This window comes from Etheostoma spectabile, chromosome 23 (genome assembly GCF_008692095.1).
Source record: "Etheostoma spectabile isolate EspeVRDwgs_2016 chromosome 23, UIUC_Espe_1.0, whole genome shotgun sequence".
Classification (NCBI taxonomy): domain Eukaryota; kingdom Metazoa; phylum Chordata; class Actinopteri; order Perciformes; family Percidae; genus Etheostoma; species Etheostoma spectabile.
The window spans coordinates 22,362,490-22,386,829 of record NC_045755.1 but is presented as its reverse complement, the minus strand read 5'-3'; the positions used below and the strand labels follow the sequence as shown (position 1 = coordinate 22,386,829).

The window sequence follows — 24,340 nt, the reverse complement described above, 5'->3', positions numbered from 1 at the left end:
GGGAAGAATTGTTAAAAATATTAACTCAGCACATTTAAACTCTTCCTGACCTATACAACAGGACAAATTGCATTATGTGAGTGTAAAATCACAAAAAAGAAATGATTTATTCCGACAAAAAAGGTCTTTTACAAATATGATAGTTTACAATGATTACCATTGATATAGTATAATTGCTGTAACCTAGCTTCCAGCCACTAGTGGCAGCACTGAGCACTCTGTAGCTGAGTAGCTCTCGTCTAACATAAAATAAATCTTTTGCCATCCTTGTGCCATGGTTTATATAGACTCTAAAAGAGGAGTCTAGTTACTCAGTAACTGAAATACCCAAGTTCCAGAAGACAGAGATGCATTACCACCAAGTATGATAAATGAGGTAGTATGATGCTTCAAAATCAGGACAAGCAAGTTTCAAGTCATATACATTTTCACACCATTTAAGTGGGTACCAGTTGCTGATCGGAAAGGAAAACTGAAACCATAGAGGATTCTTTAGAAATTGGTCAGCAGTAAAGTATGTTGCCTAATCTTTCCTAAATAAAAAAAAAATCTCTGGTGTGATCCCACAAGGGTAATGTACATTTTTCTGATTGTAATTACACCTTGAGGCCAGGTGTCAAAGAAATGGATCAGCTTGAGTGCAGTAAAAACAAGGTTGGGATGTGAATTTTATTAAAATATGTTTCTTTTACAATGTATTCGTAAATCACTGACTAGAATTTAATTAATTTTAAAATATTTATTGATCCCCAATGGGGAAATTACAATTTACAATTACAGAGTCCACACTTTGTTAGTTATCACACACACTAATGGAGAGATGGCAGAGTGAGTGGGCTGCCAGGCAAACCAGCACCCTGAGCGGTTGGGGGGGTACTGTGCCTTGCTCAAGAGCACCTAGCAGTGCCCAGGAGGTGAAGTAGCATCTCTCCAGCCACCAATCTACACTCCGTACTTTTTGGTCCTTGTGGGGGACTTGAACCGGTGACCCTCCCCTTCCCAAGAGGGAGTTGGGTTGGACCCTTCCCAACCCAACTCCCTACAGACTGAGCTACTGCCACCCCCAAGAACATAATGAGGACTCCTTCTCAAATGCCATTTGCTCATTAAAATCAGATTGACGTCTGATTGTTTCAGGTAGGAAAAAAAAAAAAGACAAGATGTGGGCCTAATATGTTAAACACAACTTTCAAAGGAGCCAATCAGAAATCCAGGAAAAAAGATGCCTGTCAAATGAGTTTTTGCCCCATGTTGCATATTAAACAAAACGTGTGTGTTTACAGTGTTAAACACGAGTCAACAGTCAACAGACTACTGTGATAGTCTGAATTAGAAATAGATCAGAAGATAAATAATTGGTGATTAAAGGTTCCAATGATAAAAAGGAAAAAAAGAATGTATACATTGCAGAAAAGGTGGGGGACGGACAAGTATTTGCCAAGTCTGTATTCTGGACATCCCCCAGACAAAAAAATACCTACTGACAGCTACAAGTATTTTCTGACTGTGCAGAGTCATAATCCAATCCCCCAAAAAACAATCTAAACCAAAAATAAATCCACACAAAACCAGCAATGTAACCTGAGGTGCAGGTTTGGGAATGAAAAATAAAGGAAGCAGGCATTTTCAGACAGGCATTTGTTACGAGGCTACACTGTGTAGGTGCTGTTTAATCAGTTTTGTAAGGCACACAGAGACACAGGTAACATGATGTCATGTGTGCAGAACTCATATCTCACATATGTTATTTGAAGTTAAAAGCACATAAAAACACTTTTAAGAATGAGTTTGCGGCCAACTCAGGTCAAACGGAGAGATCAACAAATCCAGTACAGAGTTGGAATTGGTGACTAGCTTGCTAGCTAACCACATACTGATGGGTAAACAGTTCCTGGAAGTTGTGTTTTCAGTTTTACGGACCTAATCTGTTTTGGTCAACTGTGCTGCTCATTAATTAGGAATTTCTAACAGCTACTATGTTTCCCAATTGGCAGAAAGAACTAAGAAGTGTCAACAAACTGAGCAGTTGCAAAAAAAATGGTTGCGAAGCCACCATCACTCGCAGTTGAATCTAAATTAAATCCAATATTAACTCAAATTCAGCAAATTAAAACGAGTCATAAACTGGTTGGATTTGATCCACTCCAAAAGTAAAACACTTTGTAACACTCCCAGATTGGAATAACGTGATACACAAACCACAGGACTATCTCTGTATCTCTGACTCTGGGTAAAATGTAAAACATCCATATTTCCTTTAACTTGACTAAAATTAAGTAAAACCTAATTTGGGAGATCTGTTCTCTAAGTCAAAATGATATCATAATGTTTATAGTCATTCTGGATGGTTGTTGACTCATGAATGATGGTCGTGGACTCATAGGTTGAATTAGGTGTGTCATGTTCCCTGAGTTTGATTCATTGCCGTGAACAAGAGTTAACATAACCTGAATACATTCGGTGTCAGAAGTCACTCCGTGTTACAGGACAGACCTATGCAGATGGCTTCAGAGGCACAAAAGGATGCTACAGTGTGGGTGTACAGGTATAACCCTAAAGATTATAGTTAGAAGAGTCTTGAATCACTTGCTGTCAGTGTTTGGATATAAATATACTAAATTACAGTATGTTGGCATGTGGTAGTACTTTTTTGAATCATGTTTTTAAATAAATGCTTCAGTTTATGGTTATTCACAAAATTGTATTTTGAGAAAACATATACACAGTATAATCTTTAAACTATCTATAAACTCAACCAAAATAATCAGTGTCCCTCTATAGTGATCATCTTGTGCAAGCTAAAAATAACAGTGAGAGACAACAGTCTGGGTTTAAATCTTATGTTACATAGAAATGGGACTTAATATTAACCTGGTTAAAGTGATACAGGGCCAGAAGATGAAAATTACAAATTATCGTTATACCTAGGCATGGGCCAGTTACACGGTATACTGCGGTTTGAAAAAGTCAAGATTTAATGTCAAGGAACAATGTTTTTTTATACCGTTCCTAAGGAATGAGTTGTTTTTAATGAGTGAACATAAGGTCAGGAAGTGCAGTTTAGAAATATTTTTTTTTTTGGCAGTGTGCAGTGGGTTTAAAAATAAAATACATTGTGTTTAATAGAGAATTGTTTTATTTTATTTTACCCAGACATTTAAAAATATAATTCATAGCTGTAATTACAATACCGCAATACATTGAAACCGTGATGTTTTTGCTGAAGTTCATCATAACGTCAGAATCGTATACCGGCCCATGCCTAGTTACACAAAAGTTCATATTTCTAATCCTAACCAGTGTAGCTTGTGGATCTTGAGCATCTTTCTCAAAAGCAAGTCAGTTGTAAATAATGGGTTATGTGTGGGAGAAACTCAACTTGTTGAGGAATTCCTCTAAATTTTTTGTTGTTAAATTTACTAGTTACTTTAGAAGTGCTCTTTACATAGTTTAATAAGAAATAAGGAGAATGAAACTTCAGACTATTGAGACACATCACAGAGCTAATTTCAAGTCGTATTGATGATGATATTCAGCTGATCCTACACTGCTCATATGCCATGTTTGAATGTTCTCCTTCCTCCTCATAAGTTCATCCCTGCCACAACCTTTATACAGCCTGCACCGCCTGCATCTCTCTTAGATTCCTTTTTTATATGGAAGGGGGAGGAAGTTTACAGCATAAGAGCATCCAAACGTGAACATGCATAGAGGAGTACATTGCTATATGATAACAAGCCACTGGGTTGTGCTTAGACAATTGCTGAAGGTTGAGCTAATGAGGGCAACTACCTTGGACAAGAAACAAGGAATACTCATTGAGTTGTCCTATGAATTTCTTTTAGTAAGTGGTACCCACCATGACAGATTATATACTGTATCAATGAGTAGTCTATCACTCCTTGTCCACAACTGTCTCATCATACAGTGTGTATATTTGTGTGAGATGGAGAGATTTAAGAGTGAGATAAAAGCTGAAACACTGAAGGTCCGTACAATTCAAACAAAGTCCTTGTTGCAAGGATATACAGCTTCTCAAGCACCCTCCCAATGTTGGAATTCCAGGGTCTGCGTCCTACAATTTCACTAACTTTTCAATAACGACAATTTAGTAAGTATGGCGACTTGGCTGAAACAATTTGCCAGGTGGCATAGGTGTAAAAAATTGCAGGGTTTTTTTTGTTCTTCACAAAGGTACTACTGCCACCTAGTGCCATACCACAAATGACTTTCAGGACAGATCATTGTGCCAACATTGTCTACAACAGAGCTTTGTGTGTGGCCATCTGGAACTGGTATTAACACTTACAACCAAATTAGTTTGAATCATACTGAACCCTTAGACATCCAAGTACCTCATTGACAAAGGAGAATGTTTCCACTGAAAATATGTGGTTTACAGTGTTTTTGTGTATACAGACTTACCACAGAGTGGATATTATATTGAATATATAGAAAAGGTAATTAATGTGTCATTGCCCTCATTCATACATATGAAATTGTCTGCAAGATGTGCAAGTCAATGTCTGAATGTCTCTGTGTTTTAATCACTTCATGCAAGTGTGGTCTCAACCTGAAGAACCTAAATACTAAAAACCTTCGTTAAAAAGTCTCTATTAACGTCCTCCTTTGGACCAATCAGCAGTCTCAGAATAGAAGAAAAGTGGGGCCACTTGTGCTCCTTATGTCAAATCCCTGAGCAAAGTCACAGAACATTTAGAACCTATTGGCCAAAGCTTAGGCACAAGGAAACAGGAACTGGGAAACAGGAAACCACTCTGTCCTCCTCTCTGTGAGCCCCCACTCTCTCAGAAGACAAAAAGAGAAGGCTGATGGGAGTAGCAGTTTTAATGTCAATTTGGAGCCTGGTGGAAAAGCCTTCAAAAGGGTTATAGTAAAGAATTTATAGTAAGACGTCAGTGCCGTGGCCGGTATGAACTGTAGTATCTGGGGTAGAGGGGCGTGTAGTTGGTGGAGTGGCTGTAAGACGTGGAGGTACCAGAGGTGAGGTAGGAGCTAGAGGGGGTAAAAGCAGGAGAGGAGCTGTAGTAGGCGGATGAATAGCTGTGGGAAGAAGAAGGAGAGTGGGAGGAGGAGTAAGGGGGGGGAACGACATAGGAGCGCATCAGGCTAGACAAGGGCCGAGTTCGGGGTGAGGGGCTCCATGTAGAGCGCCTGAGCCCCAGAATAGGGGACCGGTAGGGAGAGGACGGGGCAGATCCTGGTTGGGTGGGCCTCGTGTTGATGGTGGATGGGGAAGCGGTTTGCGAGTCTGGGGAGTAGTGCCTTGAGAGGCCGGAGCTACGAGGCAGAGTGGGGGAGATGTTGACACTGAAACTGTGGGAGTCAACCACAACCGTCCGCACACCCAGGGTCCACTGGGAGCAAGTCAGATTCGAAGTGGCTGAGGGCGAGGTCCGCTCTGAGGGAGAGGAGGGGGCCTCCAGACATGGAGGGCTCTCTGGCACCAAAGGGCCAGCCAATGAGGCAACAGCTGTTGATGACGGACTGCGAGGGGGTATCTGTGACGTAGGGGAGGTGAAAGCTGAGGACAAAGCTGCACTGACCACAGACAGGCTCAGGGGCACAGAGGGGTCATCAGGAAGAATTGATGTAGGACTAGGAAGGCTGGAAAGGGGGAGGCTGACAGGGGCCAAAGCTGAAGAGCCATGGGCTATAGTGGAGGCCGAAGCCGAGGCCGAGGGACTTACTTTGGGAGTGCTGGTCTTCACGCGGTTTAGCCTGCCCCCGCGGGTGCGGTGGGTCTGCTCTTGATCAAAAGCCAAATCCTCCAGGCGCTGGGTGAGGGCCAGTTTCTGCTGGATGGCCATACGCAGGAGAGAGTTCAGAGTCTTCTTCTCATCTTCAGCTGCAGCCAGCTGCCTCTGCATCTCATCCAGCTGGGTAATGTACTCATCACACCTAAAGAGGGCATGGTTTCAACAGGTTGAAAAAGGTAAAAAAAATGAGCAGATACAAATGTGTAAATAACTACTAAAAGGTGGAAAAATAGGCCATAATAATAGTGATAACATAAAGTAATGATTCATTCTACACAGCTCTATAAAGAAGCAAATATCTCTCCATTCCCGTTCTCCTGTTACAAACCATTATTTCCATCATCTTATTCTTTTCTTGGACAAGCGCTTTTACACCTTTTTACGTTTTTATACATTTAAACAGACAAATCTATAACATGGGCCACACGGACCCTGCAGACGCAGAATTATGCAGAATGTTCTGCAGTTTAAAGGAATTACAAAAATATCTTATACATCTTGAACACAAGCAGAAAAACAGTTGCTAAATTCTGCAGATTTTCATTCTGGATCACCGCTGAACACTGTAAAAAAATAAAAAAAAATCTGCAGATTCGGTTTGGGTCTAGGAATAACATATTAACAAGTGAGTTTTAGAGGTGCTGATAGGCAGACTGTGATATATTTAGATCTATCCTGGCCGTTTCCAGTCTTTGTGCTAAGCTAAGCTAGCCAGTGGTTGGGCGTGGCTTCAGTTACTGTGCAGACACGAGTGGCATCAATCTTTGTAGAAATTTATCATTTTAATAATCTATAATCATAATCTCCCGAAATGTCAACCTATTCCATTACTGTAATATTAGAAAGATTGTTGATTGTTGGATTGACAGAAAATGCATCATACACATATTGGTACACTGAGAAATTATATGATATGATAAAAAAAACTTCCTGCGTTATTTCAAATATAACTGAAGAAGCTCTAAGATCGCATTAAACCTGCATTAATTCAGTTTTTGGCCACTCAAAAGTAGAGCTGAGAGGAACTGCTCTGCGGATTTTTCACTGCAAGCAAAATGTTTCACATTGTACATAGTCATCTGAGTCATTAATTTAAATAAAATATTAAGTAATGGACTGAAATGCTTCTGTTTCATCTCTGACCTGGTGGAAAACAAGGCCCGCAGAGACGAGAAAGTGGCGGCATCCTCCTTCAGGGCTTTGAGCTCATTCCTCAGCTTCATCATGGTGTCAGTCACCATGGACTTCTCCGCCTCATACTTACCTTTCAGGTTGGCCAGAGCCCCCTCTGCCGTCTGGGTGAACATACACAGAGCACACATTAACGCGGCTAAATCTTTTATATTTACATAACTGCATTTCAAGTCATATTGTGACTGGTAGGTTTGCAGATGTGGGTTGTGGCAGCAGTCACAAGAATTTGGTGCTGCAGTTATGACAGTATTGACACAGGCTGTCTTTGGTCTGCATCAGTGGCGGCTGCTGGTCTTTCAAAGAGGGGAAGCTCATTTTTGGCCTACATCATAAAAAGTGTACATTTATTTATAATATTATAATAATATATTATATAATTATTATTATAATAATTTATAATATCAATGAGATGGTTTCATCAAGAGGCATGGCCAGCATTACATTTTCTTTGTCACAGCACTCTAGTCAGCCAGCTAACATTGTCATACCAGGAGAGCTGAAAATACCTGTTACTTTGCCCTATCTTTTGCACTAAATCAATCTAATTAATCTAAGGTGTTAATAAGTAATAACAGCCTTGCTGTTCAATTTTAAGTTTCTCCTCATAATGAAGACTTTCAAATGGCTTCGCCAAAATCAGGTCAACAACATTAGCATTGTCTGCCATTGTGTGCAGTTTCCTGGCTGGCTAGTTCACCAAGTAATAAGTTGCAACAGTTGTCTTTCAACAACACTTGCAATATCTGCAATGGAACTGAGCTTGTAGCTTCAGCAACTTTTTATAGGAGAAAATCGCTGTCAATCAAAAGGAGATGCAACATTTCAACAGACCCCCCAATCATCACGCAGAAGCCCGGCGTCCACTCCTCCATTGACCCCCCAGAGACGTTGAGCGTCCGTGGGTGGGACATAATCGCAGCATTTATCCAATGACCAGTTTTGAAGCACTCATAAAAACTGTTCAAAGCATCCCCATGCAGGACAACATAACATAATATAACATAATGTAACTGCTAAAGTCCATGGACGCTAGGCTTTAGGAAATGCACTGTGACGCTTTGGGAATGTAGGAGGAGGAAATCGAGTCAGCTGATTCTGAACAAACTCGTCTTTGAGTGTTTTAGTCAATAAAATTTTACAATAGTGTAGACCATTCATTTTTGGCATTTTAGGGGAAGCTGAGCTTCCCTTGCAGTCTTAAAGAAATCCCTACTGGTCAGCATAGCTCTGAATGTTTGACCAACAGTCATACCCACCACATTACCACGTATATATGCATATTTATGTGTATTAATGACACTTTTAATTTTTAATTGTATTAAGTGAGGATTAGGAAGCTTTTTCAGGCTGCTTTCCTTTATCTCCTGCACTGAAATTACTTTTTGAATATGTATGTATTTTATATCTTTTTGTGGATAAATAAATTAAACTAAACTTGCCTAAAATTCACATGACATAATCCAAAATATTATTTCACTTTTCAGTATTGTTCAGCTACAATCATAAGATGTACAGATCACATGTCTCACCTGTTTGTTAGCCCTGAGTACCAGTCGGAGGGTGGCTATCTGCTCTCTCTTGGTGCTGAGGAGGGACTTGAGCTTCAGGATCTCCTCCATACAGCTCTCCTTGTCCTTGTCCAGCAGAGGGGCCAGTTCCCTGGCTGCAGCTCTCTGTCTTGACAGCTGCAGAGACCTGTCTACCGCCCGCTGAAGGTGCTTCACCTGGGGGAAGAGAGATGAGGTGAGGACTAGGCCTATAACAATTATTACATAATTGTCTAATCGCAATATTTTTACATAAACATGGCTTCTTTGCTTAACCACAATTAATTGCTAACATTATTGGCTGTTGATAGTAATTGTTGACTTTGTTGTATATGCCAAATTGTAATTACATAAGTGATTTTTGGTCAGACTGTTGAGCTGAAGCTATGTTTTTTGTTAGTTGTTGGTACTTGTCCCTCTTGTGTGTCCATAGCAACAACAATCACAAGGGGGAATTGTTAGGGTGAGCAGTGTGCCCTTTTAGTAGTCTTTAGTACTTCCTCCTTTTTTGTTTTGGCTGGCTGGTAGTGGGTGGGGCTTATCCACAGGTGCTCTGAGTTGATAAGGATACAGAGTCTCGGAAAGTAGAGAGACTCATGTTGCGGAGTGACGGAGGTGGTGCGTAGCTGTATCGACACTGAAGAGACTTTTGCCATTGGAGCACCTTTGCCTGTGGCCCTGAAGCCCGAATGCCTTTTATTTCCAGCTTTGTTTTCTTTTTGACCAACCACTAATAACAAAAAAATTGAACTAGACACTAGCAACAGCAAGCCGTGGTCACAGCTTCAGGTAAGCCCCACTTAACCCATTGCCAGCCGGCCTTTTCTTTACTAGCACACTTTATGTTAGGCAATTAATTGTTAGCTTATACTTCTTATGAGTCGTTTGAAGACATTCCCGTAACTGGGATACAGTTAGAAAGAAACATAAGTACAAGAGCACGATGGCTATTTTGCCACACAGTTTTGCCAATAGAGAAGACTATTTTAGTTCTCCTAATTTAATTTAATCTGTTTTTGTTAAGGATCACTGCTTTGTTTTTATTGATGAGGAAAAATGTTCTATTTTTTTTTTTTTTTAAACAGCAGCAATGTTTCATGATAATAAAGAGGTGTGGTAACCTTAATAGGCTGTGTACCTGTGTTACTACATGATCTGGGTCACATAGCAGTGATTTAACCAAAAGATGGATCCTGAAATTCATTTAGAACTTGAATTGGTTGGAAAAAGTAATACATAAATAAGTATTTTAAATTTTGTCTGAAAGAGACAAGCATATTGTTTACTGCAATTATTTCTGAGTACATTAACTGTACAGAAACATTTGGAATTGTGACAGCTCTAGGGAGGAAAAGAGGAGATGGGAGAGTTTAAGAGAGGAAAGAAAAGAAAAGAGAAAGGGAATTCCACTGACACTGACATGAGAACACTGTTCTACCTGTTCTCTGATGATGGCGTTGAGGTTATAGATATTCATGGGCTCCCGCCGCAGCTCACCAGCTGGCTCCAGGGCAGGCGATGATGATGACGATGATGATGAAGAGGCACTGATGCTGGGTGAGAGGGTCGGAGGTGTGCAGAGTGGCAGCTTCTGCTCAGATGGCACCTGGAGGCCCTCTTTATCTCCCTCCTTCTCTCCTCCCCCCACCTCCCCAGATAAGGGCTCCTTGGATGGAGACTGCGAGGGGCTCCGCGACTCCCCAGGAGTAAAGGTTGTGGAAACAACAGCAGCCAGACGCCTGGCGAGGCGTGGTGTGAGGAGAACTTTGCTGTTGTCTGAAGACATAGCTTTAAGACAGGCACTGAGGCCCCGGAGCCCTCTGCCTTGTCTAGAAGAAAAGAGTGAATTAGGTTTTTTTAACCTTTATGAACCTTCATTATTATGTTTGTGGATATCTGCAGCAGATATTAACCATCTCTGGAGTTTGAGTCCTGTGTCTATTACTACTTCCACCACAGTGGCAGCCAGGTGAAAATGCTCTAACTTAGTGTGTCAAAGTGAGCAAACGTAAAGCAAAGGTAGCCTGCAAAAAAAAAAAAAAGTCATCCGATTTTTTCGAAATTTGAAGGGTACCATCTAGGTCCACTCCAGAGGTCAAATCTACAGTGGGGTACTGATTGGTCAAAGTGGGCTTGGCCTATGGGACCCACATTTGGATTCACCACATACACTAAAGTGAATAACTTACATTTACAATGGCCCATGGACCTCACCTACCAAAATGTACACATGTAGACCAGTGGGTCGCGCTATAATGATGTCAAACGTATTATTGCCTATAACTCCCACATTACTCATCGCATATTAGGAACTCATACATCCACGTGTTCTTTAAATCAAGCAGAATCTGAGGATAGAGGCCTTGCCATTTTCCACTAAGAAGTTTTTTTTAATGTGTTTTGGCCGATAACTCAATACACAACAAATTTCTCTGCTGTAGTAATTGTTATTGACGTGAAACTTGTGAAGCCCGTTGGGCATGCCTCTCTGAGACTCTGTACCAAATTTGGCAAAGATCTGCTATAGTCAACAGACCAGTTTCGGCCCTTTTACTCAATCAATGTCAGTGGGATATTTTCAACGGCAATGTACTGCAGACCTTGCGGCTCACATGTCTCGATATTTCCCAACGTTTGCCTACCCACCATTATGCTTTGGGTCCCGCTTTTGCACGCTCACCGGGTCGTTAGGGGCGACTCACATTTACATTTGCTTTCCATATACTGTCATAGCTGTAGCCTAGTCTGTTATTTCAGATCCAACACTGACAGTGGTAAGCGATCGTGAGAGAAAATAAAAAATATGAAAACAAAATTCAAATTGATGTTGCGCGTTGGCAACACACAGCTTAAAAATAGTCTATACATAATTCCCGCCACTGAAAATATATCTTTCTTTAAATCTATCTTTCATAAAAATACCCATCAGGGAATGTTCACAGGGTTGTTGGTCTCTAAATGTTTTAACTTTTATGAGCGCACCTCTCTCTCTTTCTCTGCGCATCAACCTCCATCGGATCTTCAAAGAATGGTGACGCTGTTATCAGTCAAGTATTGATTGGTCAGTAGGCGGTGCTTTTACACCAGTTGATCTCTAATCTCCAACTTAACCTGCTCATGACCAGGTTAGGTTCACAGGCTCAGTTACCATAGTAACTGACTCTGAGGTTAAGTCACCTCTCTTTCTGAAACAGGCTGGAGTTACCCCTCTCTCAGATTTGAAAACTTCCCTTTCTGAAACAGAAAACCCAGTTTCCCTCATCTCAGGGTTAACAAACTCAGAGTTTTCACTAAAACTGCACTAAAACAGACCCCTGGTTAGGTGTTAGCAACATAAGTTACCACAGGGATTTAACCCAGTAACAAGTGATCCACCGTTGTGATACACAAAACCCTAGGTTGAACCCGAAGTTACCTCGTTAACTCCAAATCATGAATCGTAGTACAGGCGTCACTGAAGAAACAAAATAAGCTGCTGCCATGTGGATGACTGGGTAACCTTTTGGAGCTGTGGCAAGAAGGTTGCTAGTGTAGTAGAACTTGCAGGTGGACACAAGTAGTGGACAAAGCTGTTATGCTTCACAATGAGGCCTTTCAAGCTGATCTAGCCCAGCAGGTCCTAAATACAGTTTTTGTAGTGTGTAAGTAAAAACTTTGAAGACAACTCAAAACAGAGAGGCAAGGATTGGCTCTGGCTGCAAACCTCAGATCTTGGAGGACCAATGCATATTCTGTCCTGATTATTAGGGATGAGCAAGTACAGCATTATCTGTATCTGTTTACCACATGAACTATCTGTATCCGTATCTAATTTGCGAGTTTCGGTGTTATACCATGGAGCTAACAGTCTTTGTTTTATTATCTTCTTCTTTAGAGGCGCAACCGAGTCGAGTGTCGTTCGCAGCGAGCCTGCTGCTCTATCAACAAAATGATCGATTTGGGAGGGACTGAAATTAGCATAGGAGTTAGGGATGAGCGAGTACAGCATTATCTGTATCTGTTTACCACATGAATTATCTGTATCCGGATCCGTACTCGGACTGGGCGGGTCCTAACCCGGAAGTGGACAGAATTTAACCCGGAAGTGGGTCGGGTTGTATTGAAATGTGCGCGGCTTTAACCAGTATGTTATTCAAGCATGCAATTGACATGAGTTGATCAGAAATTGTTATATTTATTGCTGATTATAAAACTATATACATGACAGCATCAAGCTTCAGATCAATGGTGTTGTCATGGTAACAAACAAACTATATACACAACAAGTTAGTCAGATGCTGTTTCTCAGGTCGGCATGGACTTTAATGAAGCCAGCTGACGGTTAAAAAAAAAAAATATCTCTGGACGGCAGAGACGCAACGGGAGTCACATTTAAACCAAGCAGCATGTCTGAAACCCACGTTCACCAGAAATCTACTGGTTACTATGTAAGGACTACAAACCCTACGTTCACCAAAAATCTACTGGTTACTATGTAAGTACTACAAACCGAAGTTAAAAACAAACCTGAAGCTGAAGAAACCCTAAACGTTAACGGAACAGACCCGCGGACCTGATAGAGAGAGCGAGAGAGAGAGAGAGAGCGAGAGAGAGAGAGAGAGCGAGAGAGAGAGAGAGAGAGAGAGAGAGAGAGAGAGAGAGAGGGAGAGGGAGCGCTGTTCTCCGTGTTCTGTGTGTGTGTGTGATTGAGCAGAGCGTGTGTGTGTAGGGGGGGCGCTGTGACTATCACAGAAGCTGAGGAATTGTATTCAATCCGAGTACAGATTTTGACTCGTATTACTCGTATAATACTTGTACTCGGCAAAAGTACTATATCTGTACCGGATACTCGTTTAAGCCAATTCCTCGGCTCATCCCTATTGATTATGAAAGAGTGGAACAGCTCCTCTGAATCTATGCCACCACACATAATAGGATACACTGCACCCTTCACATCCCAAAAGGGCACACTTTGAAACAGGAAGTTAAGGCAGGGTGTCTACTATTGCGGACTGCAATCTGTTTGTGGTTTCACAAAGCACGCATGTGAAAACACAGACTGAGGGTCACGATTCCTAAAAATATTTACTTAAATTTCTTGGTTATGAAACTATAGTCCCTGACAAAAGTCTTGTCGCTTGTGTACAAATTGACCTGAAGTGCCGCTGAAATATATTTCTAATCAAGATTTATTTACAAGAAATGGCTCATTTTAATCCCAACAGCTTTTGTAATAATGTTTCAGTGCAAAAAGAAACTGTCAAAAATTATTCTAATATTCACAGCTTGGTAAAGCCCATTGAGTCAATTTTTGCAAACACATAAGTGTTGTCGCCTTGTCATATGAGCTTCACCTGTGACTAATAATGGATCAATTAGGTCTCAGGTGTGTATAAAAACAATCCCAGTACACTAGACCTTCACATCAACTGCAACTAGACCTCTGCAAACATGCCTAAGATTCACCCTGAGACTAAAGTTTAGATTATCAAGAGGCTGAAGACCAGATCCAACGCTGATGTGGCATACACCGTCAGTGTGTCTCAGCATCAAGTACAGAGGATTAAAAAAACATTTGAAGACACTGAAGACTGGAGACTTTTTGACAAGCCCAGGTCAGGCAGGCAAGACAACTGCTCGAGAGGACCGTTTGTTGGCTCGAAAATCCAAAGCCAGCCCATTTTCCACTGCATCAGAGCTCCACCAGACCTGGTCCCCTGAAGTCCCTGTGTCAACGGTTTGTCGGATTCTGTCTCGAAATGGCCTCCATGGTCGAATCAGTGCCCAGAAGCCAGCACTAAACAAAAGACAATTGAAAAACCGTGTGGCAGTTGCCAAGACCCACAGCTTGCTAAAAGGATGGACGCTGGAGAAGTGGAAGAAAGTGGATTTTTCAGATGAATCTTCTGTTGAATTACACCACAGTTGCCGTAAATATTGCAGGAGACCTACTGGAGCCCGCATGGATCCAAGATTCACCCAGAAAACAGTGAAGTTTGGTGCCGGAAAAATCATGGTCTGGGGTTACATCCAGTATAAGGGTTTGCGAGAGATCTGCAGGGTGGAACATCAATAGTCTCAAATACCAAGAAATCTTAGCTACCTCTTATATTCCCAACCATAAAAGAGGCCAAATTCTCCAGCAGGATGGTGCTCCATCGCATACTTCCATCTCCACTTCAAAGTTCCTCAAGGCGAAGAAGGTCAAGATGCTCCAGGATTGGCCGGCCCAGTCACCAGACATGAACATCATTGAGCATATGGGGGGTAGGATGAAAGAGGAAGCATGGAAGACCAAACCAAAGAATATTGTTGAACTCTGGAAGGCATGCAAGACTGCTTTCCAAGCTATTCCTGATGACTTCATCAATACATTGTATGAATCCTTGCCAAACCGCATGGATGCAGTCCTTCAAACTCATGGAAGTCATACAAGATATTAAATTTGAATCTCGCAGCACCAGTATTTAATTTGCTGACATATTTTAGTATTTGTAGTAAATTTGTTCAATTTATGTATAGGCGACAAAACTTTTGTCTTACAAAATTTGACCTTTCTTTCTTGTTTAAATAATAAATCTTGTTTCAGTGAAACTAATTTATTTCAGTGCATTGAACATCATTTGGGAGGGTTTTAGCTTTTCATATGAGCTATTTCTTACACCAATTGATTAATTAAAAGTCAGGTTAATAGCAGGTGTTTCTACAAAATAGATAAGCGACAAGACTTTTGTCAGGGACTGTATACTAGGCTTGCGGTCCAGGAGCTCTGAATAAATGAATAATAGGGCTGTAACGATATGAAAAATAAAACTGAAATTGCGACACTCTACGAACCAGTGTGTGAGTGAGAAGGCAGAATTGTGACAAACCCCTTCCAACTCCCAGAGTTATCCTTCCCATCCAGATCCAATGCTACCACATCTTTAAATTACTGTTAGTATTATCCTTCTGGTGCCTTATTCCTGTTTAGTCTGGTTAATTTAGCTAAATGTAAAGAGGGCTAAAAGCGAAAGGGGGGTAACGCTAACGGAGGTGTAACATTACCAATGGCCGCTGTTCTGACTCGGGTGCCTGGGTCTGTTTCCTGACAGTTCAGTAAACTGCCGTTAGCCTCCTTAGCACCGGAGTTAAGTGCTGACCGGGATGGCTGCTAGCTGACTGGGGGCTGAGTGTGGATGTGTCCCTGGGCCGGAACTGTAATGACAGTAGATGGGTGCAAGCTGGTTGGGGAATGACTGTGGATGTGTCTCCAGGCCGGAGCTGTAATGATAGAAGATGGCTGCTAGATGGCTGGGGGCTGACTGTGGATGTGTCCCTGGAGCTGTAATGATAGTGAATGGTTGCTAGCCGGCTGGGGGCTGACTGTGGTTGTGTCCCCGGGACGGGGCTGTAATGATAGTGGATGGCTGCTAGCTGGCTGGAGGCTGACTGTGGATGTGTCCCCAGGCCGGAGCTGAAATTATAGTGGATGACCGGGGCTGTTGTCAGCTCTCATCCCGAATGAAGCCTTGCAGCGCTGGGAGACTGAGGCAGAAGACAGAGGTGGGCTAGCTAACTAGCTAAATTACCATTTACGATTAGTTGTCTATCTATACAGTTAACGTTACTGATAAATTTGTGGGTTAACCCAGAGTTGTTAACCGTGGTCAAAACAATCATACTAAAAATAAATGAGCGTGTTGAACAATGTCGTGATCTTACGTTGCCCACCAAGAATACATTAGCATTAGCTACTTGTCAACCAGCACCTTTACAGTACCAATTGTTTACATTTACATCTGCACTACCGTACTTTAACTGTAATATGCAATTACTTTCCACTGCACTTTAATTCGGATAGTTTCTGCCCAAACTTTACTTTATTTGTACTACCTTTAAACCATTGTTATTCTGCTCATTTTAGCCTAACTTATTATAGCTATCTGTAAAAATTCTGTCAATAATAATAGCCGCCTATATATATATATTCATAGTACATACTCACCTGTAAAATCTGTAAACCATTAGTATATTATGCTATTTGCACATATCTGTAAAAATTTGCAATTATAGTAATACCCACCAAATTCCTAGCTGTAAATCTTGCTCACAATACTTGTTATCTATATTTTGTATTCATAGGACAAACCCATCTGTAAAACTCTGTTTATAATAGTATTCTTTTCTATATTTATTCATTACATATCCATGTCTTGCACTTATAGGACCATTGTATATATCCTGCACTTACTGCTGTTGCACTTCTGGTTAGACCGAAACTGCATTTCGTTGCCTTGTACCTGTACATGTGTAATGACAATAAAGTTGAATCTAATCTAGTACAGTAGGCACCAAAGCACGTTTTCTCTTCGTTCCCCCTACAGGTTGGGAGCAGAATTGTCCATTACTGTTACCATTATATGGTACAAAAGAATCTTTGGTGTTGGATCAATTGATATTGAAATCAATTAATACAAATCAATAAATAAGGTTTCTGTTGTCTAACTGTGTTGCAAAGTGGGATGTTGACAAAAAAATGCCATGTGGCAGAAAAAAAAAGTTCTATTACTTATTAATAATAAATTAATGATAAATACATATTAGATAAAGCTTTGTTGATCCCCAGAAAGGAAAATTGGGTCATATGTAACAAATGTATGGTTTTGGGTTGAATTTCTCAAGTGGCCCTCCCTCTAATGCAGGCTCCACAACCTTTGGTGCTGCATGTGTCCTACTAGTAAAACAAGAGTTAGACCTGTAATAGTCCAGCATAACGCGGTTGGGCGTCTCATTGTTGCACAGACAGACGTGGTGATAGAGCTGGGCAAGCTCCTCGCTCAGCGTCACCAACTCATCCTGAGCTGCGTTCAATGCGCCCTGGCTCTCATTGGCTGCAGACTGAGCTGCCTGCAACTCCAACTCCAGGCTAGACACCTGAGAAGAGAAGAGAGTAAATCCTTTACCTCTGTAAGAATCTATCATTCGATTCAAATAGAAGCAGTCAGTATGACATGGTTACCTTTTCCCGGCACTCCCAGCAGCTTTTCTCCAATGAGGCGACCTGCCTCTCCAGTTTCTGAAGCTGACCGCTTCGTCTTGGCTTCTCCTCTGCTGCTCCCTCTACACACTGAATTAGTCTGTCACGAAGGGCTTTCACCTCCGCCTTGAGCTCCACCACCTCTGTCACAGCCACACGGTACTTGCACTGCAGGATCTCCAGACCTGGCGTCTGGTAGGAAAATACCTGACTTCTGTTTAACTTCTCACTCCTATCCCTCTCAGTTCCTCCTTCCTCTTCAGCCTCCTCTTCGTCTCTGTCGAGTTCCATCAGGGCCTCTGGGTTGAGCTGAGAGATGGCACTGACGTTTGCTTCCTGGTTGTGGTGGGCCCTTCTATGTAGGCGGCGGAGGGCAGTGACTCTCTGGCTAAGGCGGAGGGACTTCTCGTGCTGCTCGTTCAGGGCCCCTTGGGTGTGTTGGAGCTGAGTCTGGGACTCCTGCAGACTGGTCATCAGTAATACTTTTTCACGTTCAACCTGAAGGAGGAAGCAGCCAGATTAGCAAGAAGCACAGTATATATGGTATGAACTCAGCAGATTTCAAACCTTTTTTTTTTTACAGCTCATAACATTTAACACATCAAAGTTAGACTTTAGCCCAATTTAGACCAAAGATTCCCAACAAAACCAATTGAAACTTGAAACTACTTGCAATGCTCAAGTCTGCAACTTTCTAAAACCTCCCAGTTTACACCAATATGACAAGATGCGATGGTGTCCACAACTTTCTGTACTTCCATTCTATCTTCTGAGTTTTCAGGATTTATTGTAGCTGGATATCTTTTGTAACATCTTCAAATATGAATGTGGGGGGAAGATGGCGGACCACGCTAAGGAGTAGACGTGTTTGTTGGTAACTCCACTTAATCGTGTTTGTACACCTCATTCATAAGTCTTTAAACAAAGTACTAACGGTCGTATGTCGAGCAGCAGGAAAATGACAAAAAAAAGCAAGGGGTTTAGAGCCGAAAAAGGTTCTTGTGAAGAAGATTTGCTCAAAAAAGATGCTGAAGCTGAGACCGCGGAGCTGGCAGATGCTACTGCAACTAGTGCTAATGCAGTTAGCACTGTGCTACCGGCTACTAACGACGATATTTTAGTGGCATTACACAAGATGAAAAGCGCCGTGGACAACAGATTTGACGCTTGACCTTCAATCGGCTTTGACAGCCGTTATTAAACGTGTGTCCACAACAGAAGACGTCGTTAAATCGCATGATATGTAAATGTGCTGTATTTATATAGCGCTTTTCCAGTCTTAACAACTGCTCAAAGCGCTTTTACATCTACATGAAACATTCACCAATCACACACTGTGGCCGGGGCTGCCGTACAAGGTAGCACCTGCTCATCAGATAAACATTCACACACATTCACACTCCGATGCGCAGCACCAGGGGCAACTCGGGGTTCATTGTCTTGCCCAAGGACACTTCGACAATGACTGCAGGGGCGGGGATCGAACCCGCCCCTGCAGGGGCAGGGATCGAACCACCAACCTTCCGATTGGCAGGCAACCTCTCTACCACTGAGCCACAGCCGCCCATGAAAAACGCCTGGACGAACTGGAGAGGGGACATGAGAGCCTAGCTTACCAGTGCATGCTAGAGCAAGCTAAATTAGATGACCTGGAGTCCCGCTCTCGCAGACAAAACATCTGTGTAATTGTAATAAAGGAGAAAGCCAAGAACGGCAAGCCAACGGAGTTTGTCACCAAGTTGTTACTGGAGCTACTGGGGAAGGAGCACTTTGGTTCTCCCGTGGATGTGGCCCACCAAGGCGCAGCGCCAGCGAAAGACGGGAAACCGAGAGCTATTATTGCCAGGCTGCACCGCTTCCAGGTAAAGGAGCTGGTACTCAGGCTCACGAGGGAGAAGGCACCGCTACAATATGACGGGCGTCCGGTTTTCATCTTTCCTGACTTAACATCATTAACCATGAAGAAGCGGTCGTCTTTCCAACATTTCAAGGAGAAATGCAGAGCCAGGAAAATTCGGTGTGGCTTTAGGTAGGGCTGCACAATTAATCAAATTTCGCAATCACGATTTTGACTTCCCACGATCAAATTTGCGTGATTGAGCAATTATTTTTTTTAAAGCGTAATATCATAGAACGCTCCGGGTTTTTTGCATCGCCCATCAACCGCTACTACCGTCTGATCATGAGCCAATCAGTTGTTCCTGCACCGCGCAGCTTACTTTCTAAATGTAGACAGCCACAGAGAACAGAGTAACGGGAGGAAAACTCAACAGATAGCAGTTGGTTATAAGTCGGTCTCAAGGTTTACCAGTTTACCAGTAAACGCAACATTTTGTCCCGTCTGTTGTTATTCAGACAACAGCAGTGACCAGTGCTAGTCAGTGCTAGTAGCGTCTGTTAGCTGTTAGCTCCTCTAGGACCGGTGCTAATGTCCTCGCATCCGCTGCAATGTTGTTTATATGGATATGGTTTAATTTTGCGTTACATGACCCATTTCTTCTGTAAAGCCGTGCCTGTGTTGGATCTTTCTACTCTCTGTCGTCTACTCTCCGCGCAGCCCAGCCACTCAGCGGCCGCCGGTCAACACTTATTTGTCTTGTTTATTTGTCTCAAATAATCCTGAGAATAATAGTGATCAAAATTTTTATCAAAATAATCGTGATTATCATTTTGGCCATAATCGTGCAGCCCTAGCTTTAGGCATCCGGCGAGGTTTGTGGTCCCTGTTAATGATAGCACGGGCACCTTCAATACCCCGGCTGAAATCGAAAAATTCCTGAGCCGTGAGGCTCATGACTGGGACATGGACATTTGATCGGGTCATGATATGGACTGATCCTTGACCGATAATTGCATGATAATCTGGGTGAGGTTAAATGCTTTATTATCTAGTGAACATTTTCAGGTGGATTGCACCTTAGTAGTTAGGGAGACAAGTAGTTATATGCTAAATTGGGCCTCAACTTGGCGCCATTGTTTAGCTTTGACTTTTAGTTTGGGGTATGGTAACACCGCTCGTGGTTTTTGTTTTCCTTCTGTGGTATGTACACATGTTCTGTTTGGGGTTCTCTTTGTTTCAGCACATCTTTTTTCGTATATTGCACAATCTTACATGCCATGATTAGGTGATAAGGTATTTTACATTTTAGATACTATTTATGTTAAGAGGGCCCAGTAAGCACAGTGATGGTGGAGTTAATCTCCATTTAAAAAGAGGAAAAGTGTATGCTCATATACGTACACTCAAAGCTGATATATGTTTCCTTCAGGAAACTCATATAAAAAAACTAATGCTAAAGTATTATGTCCTTCATGTCTTCCAATCAAACTTTAGCACAAAAGCAAGAGGAGTGGCAATTCTTTTGAAAAAAAACACTCCCTTTGTACATATGCAAACCCTTTCTGATGATAGAGGTAGATCTATTAGTCAAATGGGAGTTAAACTCAGTACCTGTGACTTTGATAAATGTATATGGCCCAAATTTTGATGATCCCATTTTCTTCCAAAATCTTTTTAACACTATATCTAATATGTCAAACACAAATATAATCTTGGGTGGAGACCTTAATTGCGTTCTGGATCCAGTCCTTGATCGGCAGCACTCTCAAATTAATACATCAAGGAGCTGTATTGCTCTTAATGTGTGAATGTGTATGAGTGTACATCTGATGAGCAGGTGGCACCTTGTACGGCAGCCTCGGCCACAGTGTATGAATGTGTGTGAATGGTGAATGTATCCTGTATGATGTAAAAAGCGCTTTGAGTAGTCGTTAAGACTAGAAAAGCGCTATATAAATACAGCACATTTACATAATCTAGTGGACATTTGGAGGCTACTCAGTCCTGAAGCAAGAGATTTTTCCTATTTTTCAGATGTTCATAAATCCTACTCTAGGATCGCTTATTTTATATTGGATTCTAAATTTTTATCACAAGTGGTGGACTGCACTTACCATAACATTCTCATTTCAGTCCACGCCCCGGTCTCCTTAAAGCTTACTTTGAATCTTAAACAGGGGGATTTTAACTGGCGGTTAAACAATGCTTTACTGAAAGAGAAGAAATTTTGTACTTACCTTTCGAGCAAAATCAATCTTTACAATGACACTAATGATAACGGTGAAGTTAGCGACTCCACACTTTGGGAGGCAATGAAGTCTGTTCTTAGGGGCCACATTTTAGCTTATGAAGCAATGGAAAAAAGAAAATCTAAATCTAGGTTAATTGAAATTGATAGTCAGCTATCAGATTTGGAAGCACTATATAGAGTGGACAAGAATGATGGGACTCCCCTGATGGATCCTAAGAGAATCAATGACTGTTTTGCTGATTTTTGTGAAAAGGTCCATCAGTCGCAGGGTGGATCTGATCCAGGGGCTGTAGAGGATTTTTTTGAAGATGAGCAACTGCCTAGATTGTCAAGGGAATCTTCCTCCTCACTGGATGCAGGCATCAATTTGAGTAAGGTAAAATATGTGATTTCCTCTCTTCCCAACAATAAGGTAGCAGGACCAGATGGCTTTTGTATCAAATTCTTTAAGGTACTAAGTCATGAACTTTCCCCACTTATCCTACGAAGGCTGAATCACTCGCTGGTGAGCTCTAGGTTGCCTCCCACTTTATATAAGGCCAATATTTCAATAACCCCCAAACCTGGACGTGATCCTAATCAGGTCTCTTCATATTGTCCTATCTCCCTGCTACCTATTGAAACAAAAATTCAAATTTATCCAATATATTACAGGAGCACATTTGTTCCATTTTTCATCCTGACCAATCAGGGTTCATGCCAGGTAGGCATATGTACTTTAACTTGCGCCGCCTGTTTCATATTCTGGATACAGAACACACTGTAGAGATGGTAATATTTTCTTTAGATGCACAGCGTGCATTTGATCAGGTGGAATGGCCCTAGATGTTGTTTACTCTTAAAAAACTTGGTTTTGGGCCATCCTTCATGAAGTGGATTGAGATTATCTATTCCCACCCTACCGCCTCTGTTATTACCAACCAAAATGTCTCAAGCCCTTTTATAATCGGTCATGGAACTTGTCAGGGGTGTCCCCTCTCCCCTTTCCTGTTCGCAATTATTATTGAACTGCTATCAATCAGTATCAGACAAAGTCGTCTAATTTCTCCTATCAACATTTATGGACAAAAGCATCATATTTCACTGTATGCGGATGATATTCTTTTATTCATTTCCCACCCTCAAGCCTCAATACCTCATCTTTTGTCTTTAATTAGTAATTTTGGCAGATTCTCCGGATTTTCTGAGTTGATGCCAATTTCTAAACAAGCCAATTTGACATTTATACAGTCTACTCCTTTTAAAAAAGCTTTTAAAGACTTTTAATATCTTGGTATAACTGTGACTAAAGACCCTGATGACCTACGAAAAAATTGGGCTAAGAAGATTGAGAAACTTAAGTATACAAGTTTGGAAGACTCTTCCTATTTCTCTTGTTGGTAAGATCAATGCAATTAACCCTCTGAGCCCGAGACACCCCACGAGTAAAAAAGTACCTCTGATTCATAGTTTAATAACTTTTGAACCATACAAGAGATTTACTAACTTTTGGTTTCGTTTAAATCCTGACGATTTCATGTTTACGGCGGTCTTTTCCCTGTCTTTCTAGCCTCTACTGCCCTGTCTCTCCCGTCTATTGTTTCAGGAAGTACATGCCCATATATGGGAGATAAAGGCACCCCTCTTTGTATGGAAGGCCAGAAGGGACAAAAATGCCTATATACTCAATGGAAGGCCAAATGGTGCACTATTTAGACAAATATTTGCTTGTATAACATTGCTGTGGGTGTAATATCAATAAATATGACATTATTATGTTATTGTTGGCATAAGTAAATGTCATGAGAGCAAAACGTCTTGACTTTTTTGGAAAAAATGCATGTATTTTGTCAACTGTATAAGTTATAATGATTATTTCTTCACAGTGTGACTCCCAAGACATATGAGAAGTGTTTTAGAATGGAAAATGGCTTAGGTTTTACTTATATGTCTGTGATATCAATACATATCTGGAAGATTCATTTATTTATTTATTTATCTTTAAGGCCCTACAACCATTTTTAACATGCAAGTGACCTCACTGCAACCCAAATATTCTAATAACCCAGTTTGTCCTGAAAAAAATGATGTTCATATCTTGACTGTAGACAACAGGGTTGATGTTTTACAAGCTTTTTTATAAAATAAATCCAGACGGAAATTAAACTGTAAAAATGGCCTCAGGGCCCCCAGGGTTAAGATGATTGCACTGCCACGTTTTTTGCATCTCTTCCAGTCTCTTCCATGTTACATTGCCCAGTACTACTTTAAACAGTTAGATTCAGTTATTGCTTCTTTTATCTGGAACTACAAAGCCATCAGGATCTCCAAACAACATCTATGTAAACCAAAAAATGTTGGTGGCTTGCCTTACCAAATTTTAAAATGTACTACTGGGCGGCTCATCTGTCTTTACTTGCCTGGTGGAGGAAAGGACCCCCCTTCTCTTCTTATTCCTGCCCTGCTTGGCTATGCATAGAACAATTGTTTTGTAACAAGACTGCTTTTCTGGCTATGCTCAACAGCCCCACCAAAGTTAGTAAGTCACACTATGGTAATAGCTTTGTAATCAATGACACCATGCGCATATGGGAGCAAATAAAGCTCCATATCAAGGCGCCACGTGTATATACCGATACTCCAATTTGAAAATCATGCTTTCATACCTGGCCTAAATGCTATTGCTTTTTCTGCTTGGAAATAGAAAGGCATTAAAAGTGTGAATGATTTGTATATTGGGGGAAATTTTGC

The 24,340-nt window shown here is 41.4% G+C and overlaps 1 protein-coding gene across 1 annotated transcript in view; it reads right to left on the bottom strand.

Annotated features, from left to right (window-relative positions):
- Window positions 1-1,047: 1,047 nt before the first annotated feature.
- Window positions 1,048-24,340, bottom strand: part of LOC116673481 (protein bicaudal D homolog 1) — a 58,071-nt gene continuing 34,778 nt past the window's right edge. Inside the window, exons 5-10 of the mRNA XM_032505836.1 lie at window positions 17,502-18,017; window positions 17,238-17,416; window positions 9,960-10,350; window positions 8,504-8,698; window positions 6,924-7,075; window positions 1,048-5,922 (exon numbers count right to left, since the gene is read on the bottom strand). Coding sequence (XP_032361727.1) covers window positions 4,917-5,922; window positions 6,924-7,075; window positions 8,504-8,698; window positions 9,960-10,350; window positions 17,238-17,416; window positions 17,502-18,017 — 2,439 coding nt within the window. The 3' untranslated portion in view covers window positions 1,048-4,916. The remainder of the gene's footprint in view (window positions 5,923-6,923; window positions 7,076-8,503; window positions 8,699-9,959; window positions 10,351-17,237; window positions 17,417-17,501; window positions 18,018-24,340) is intronic.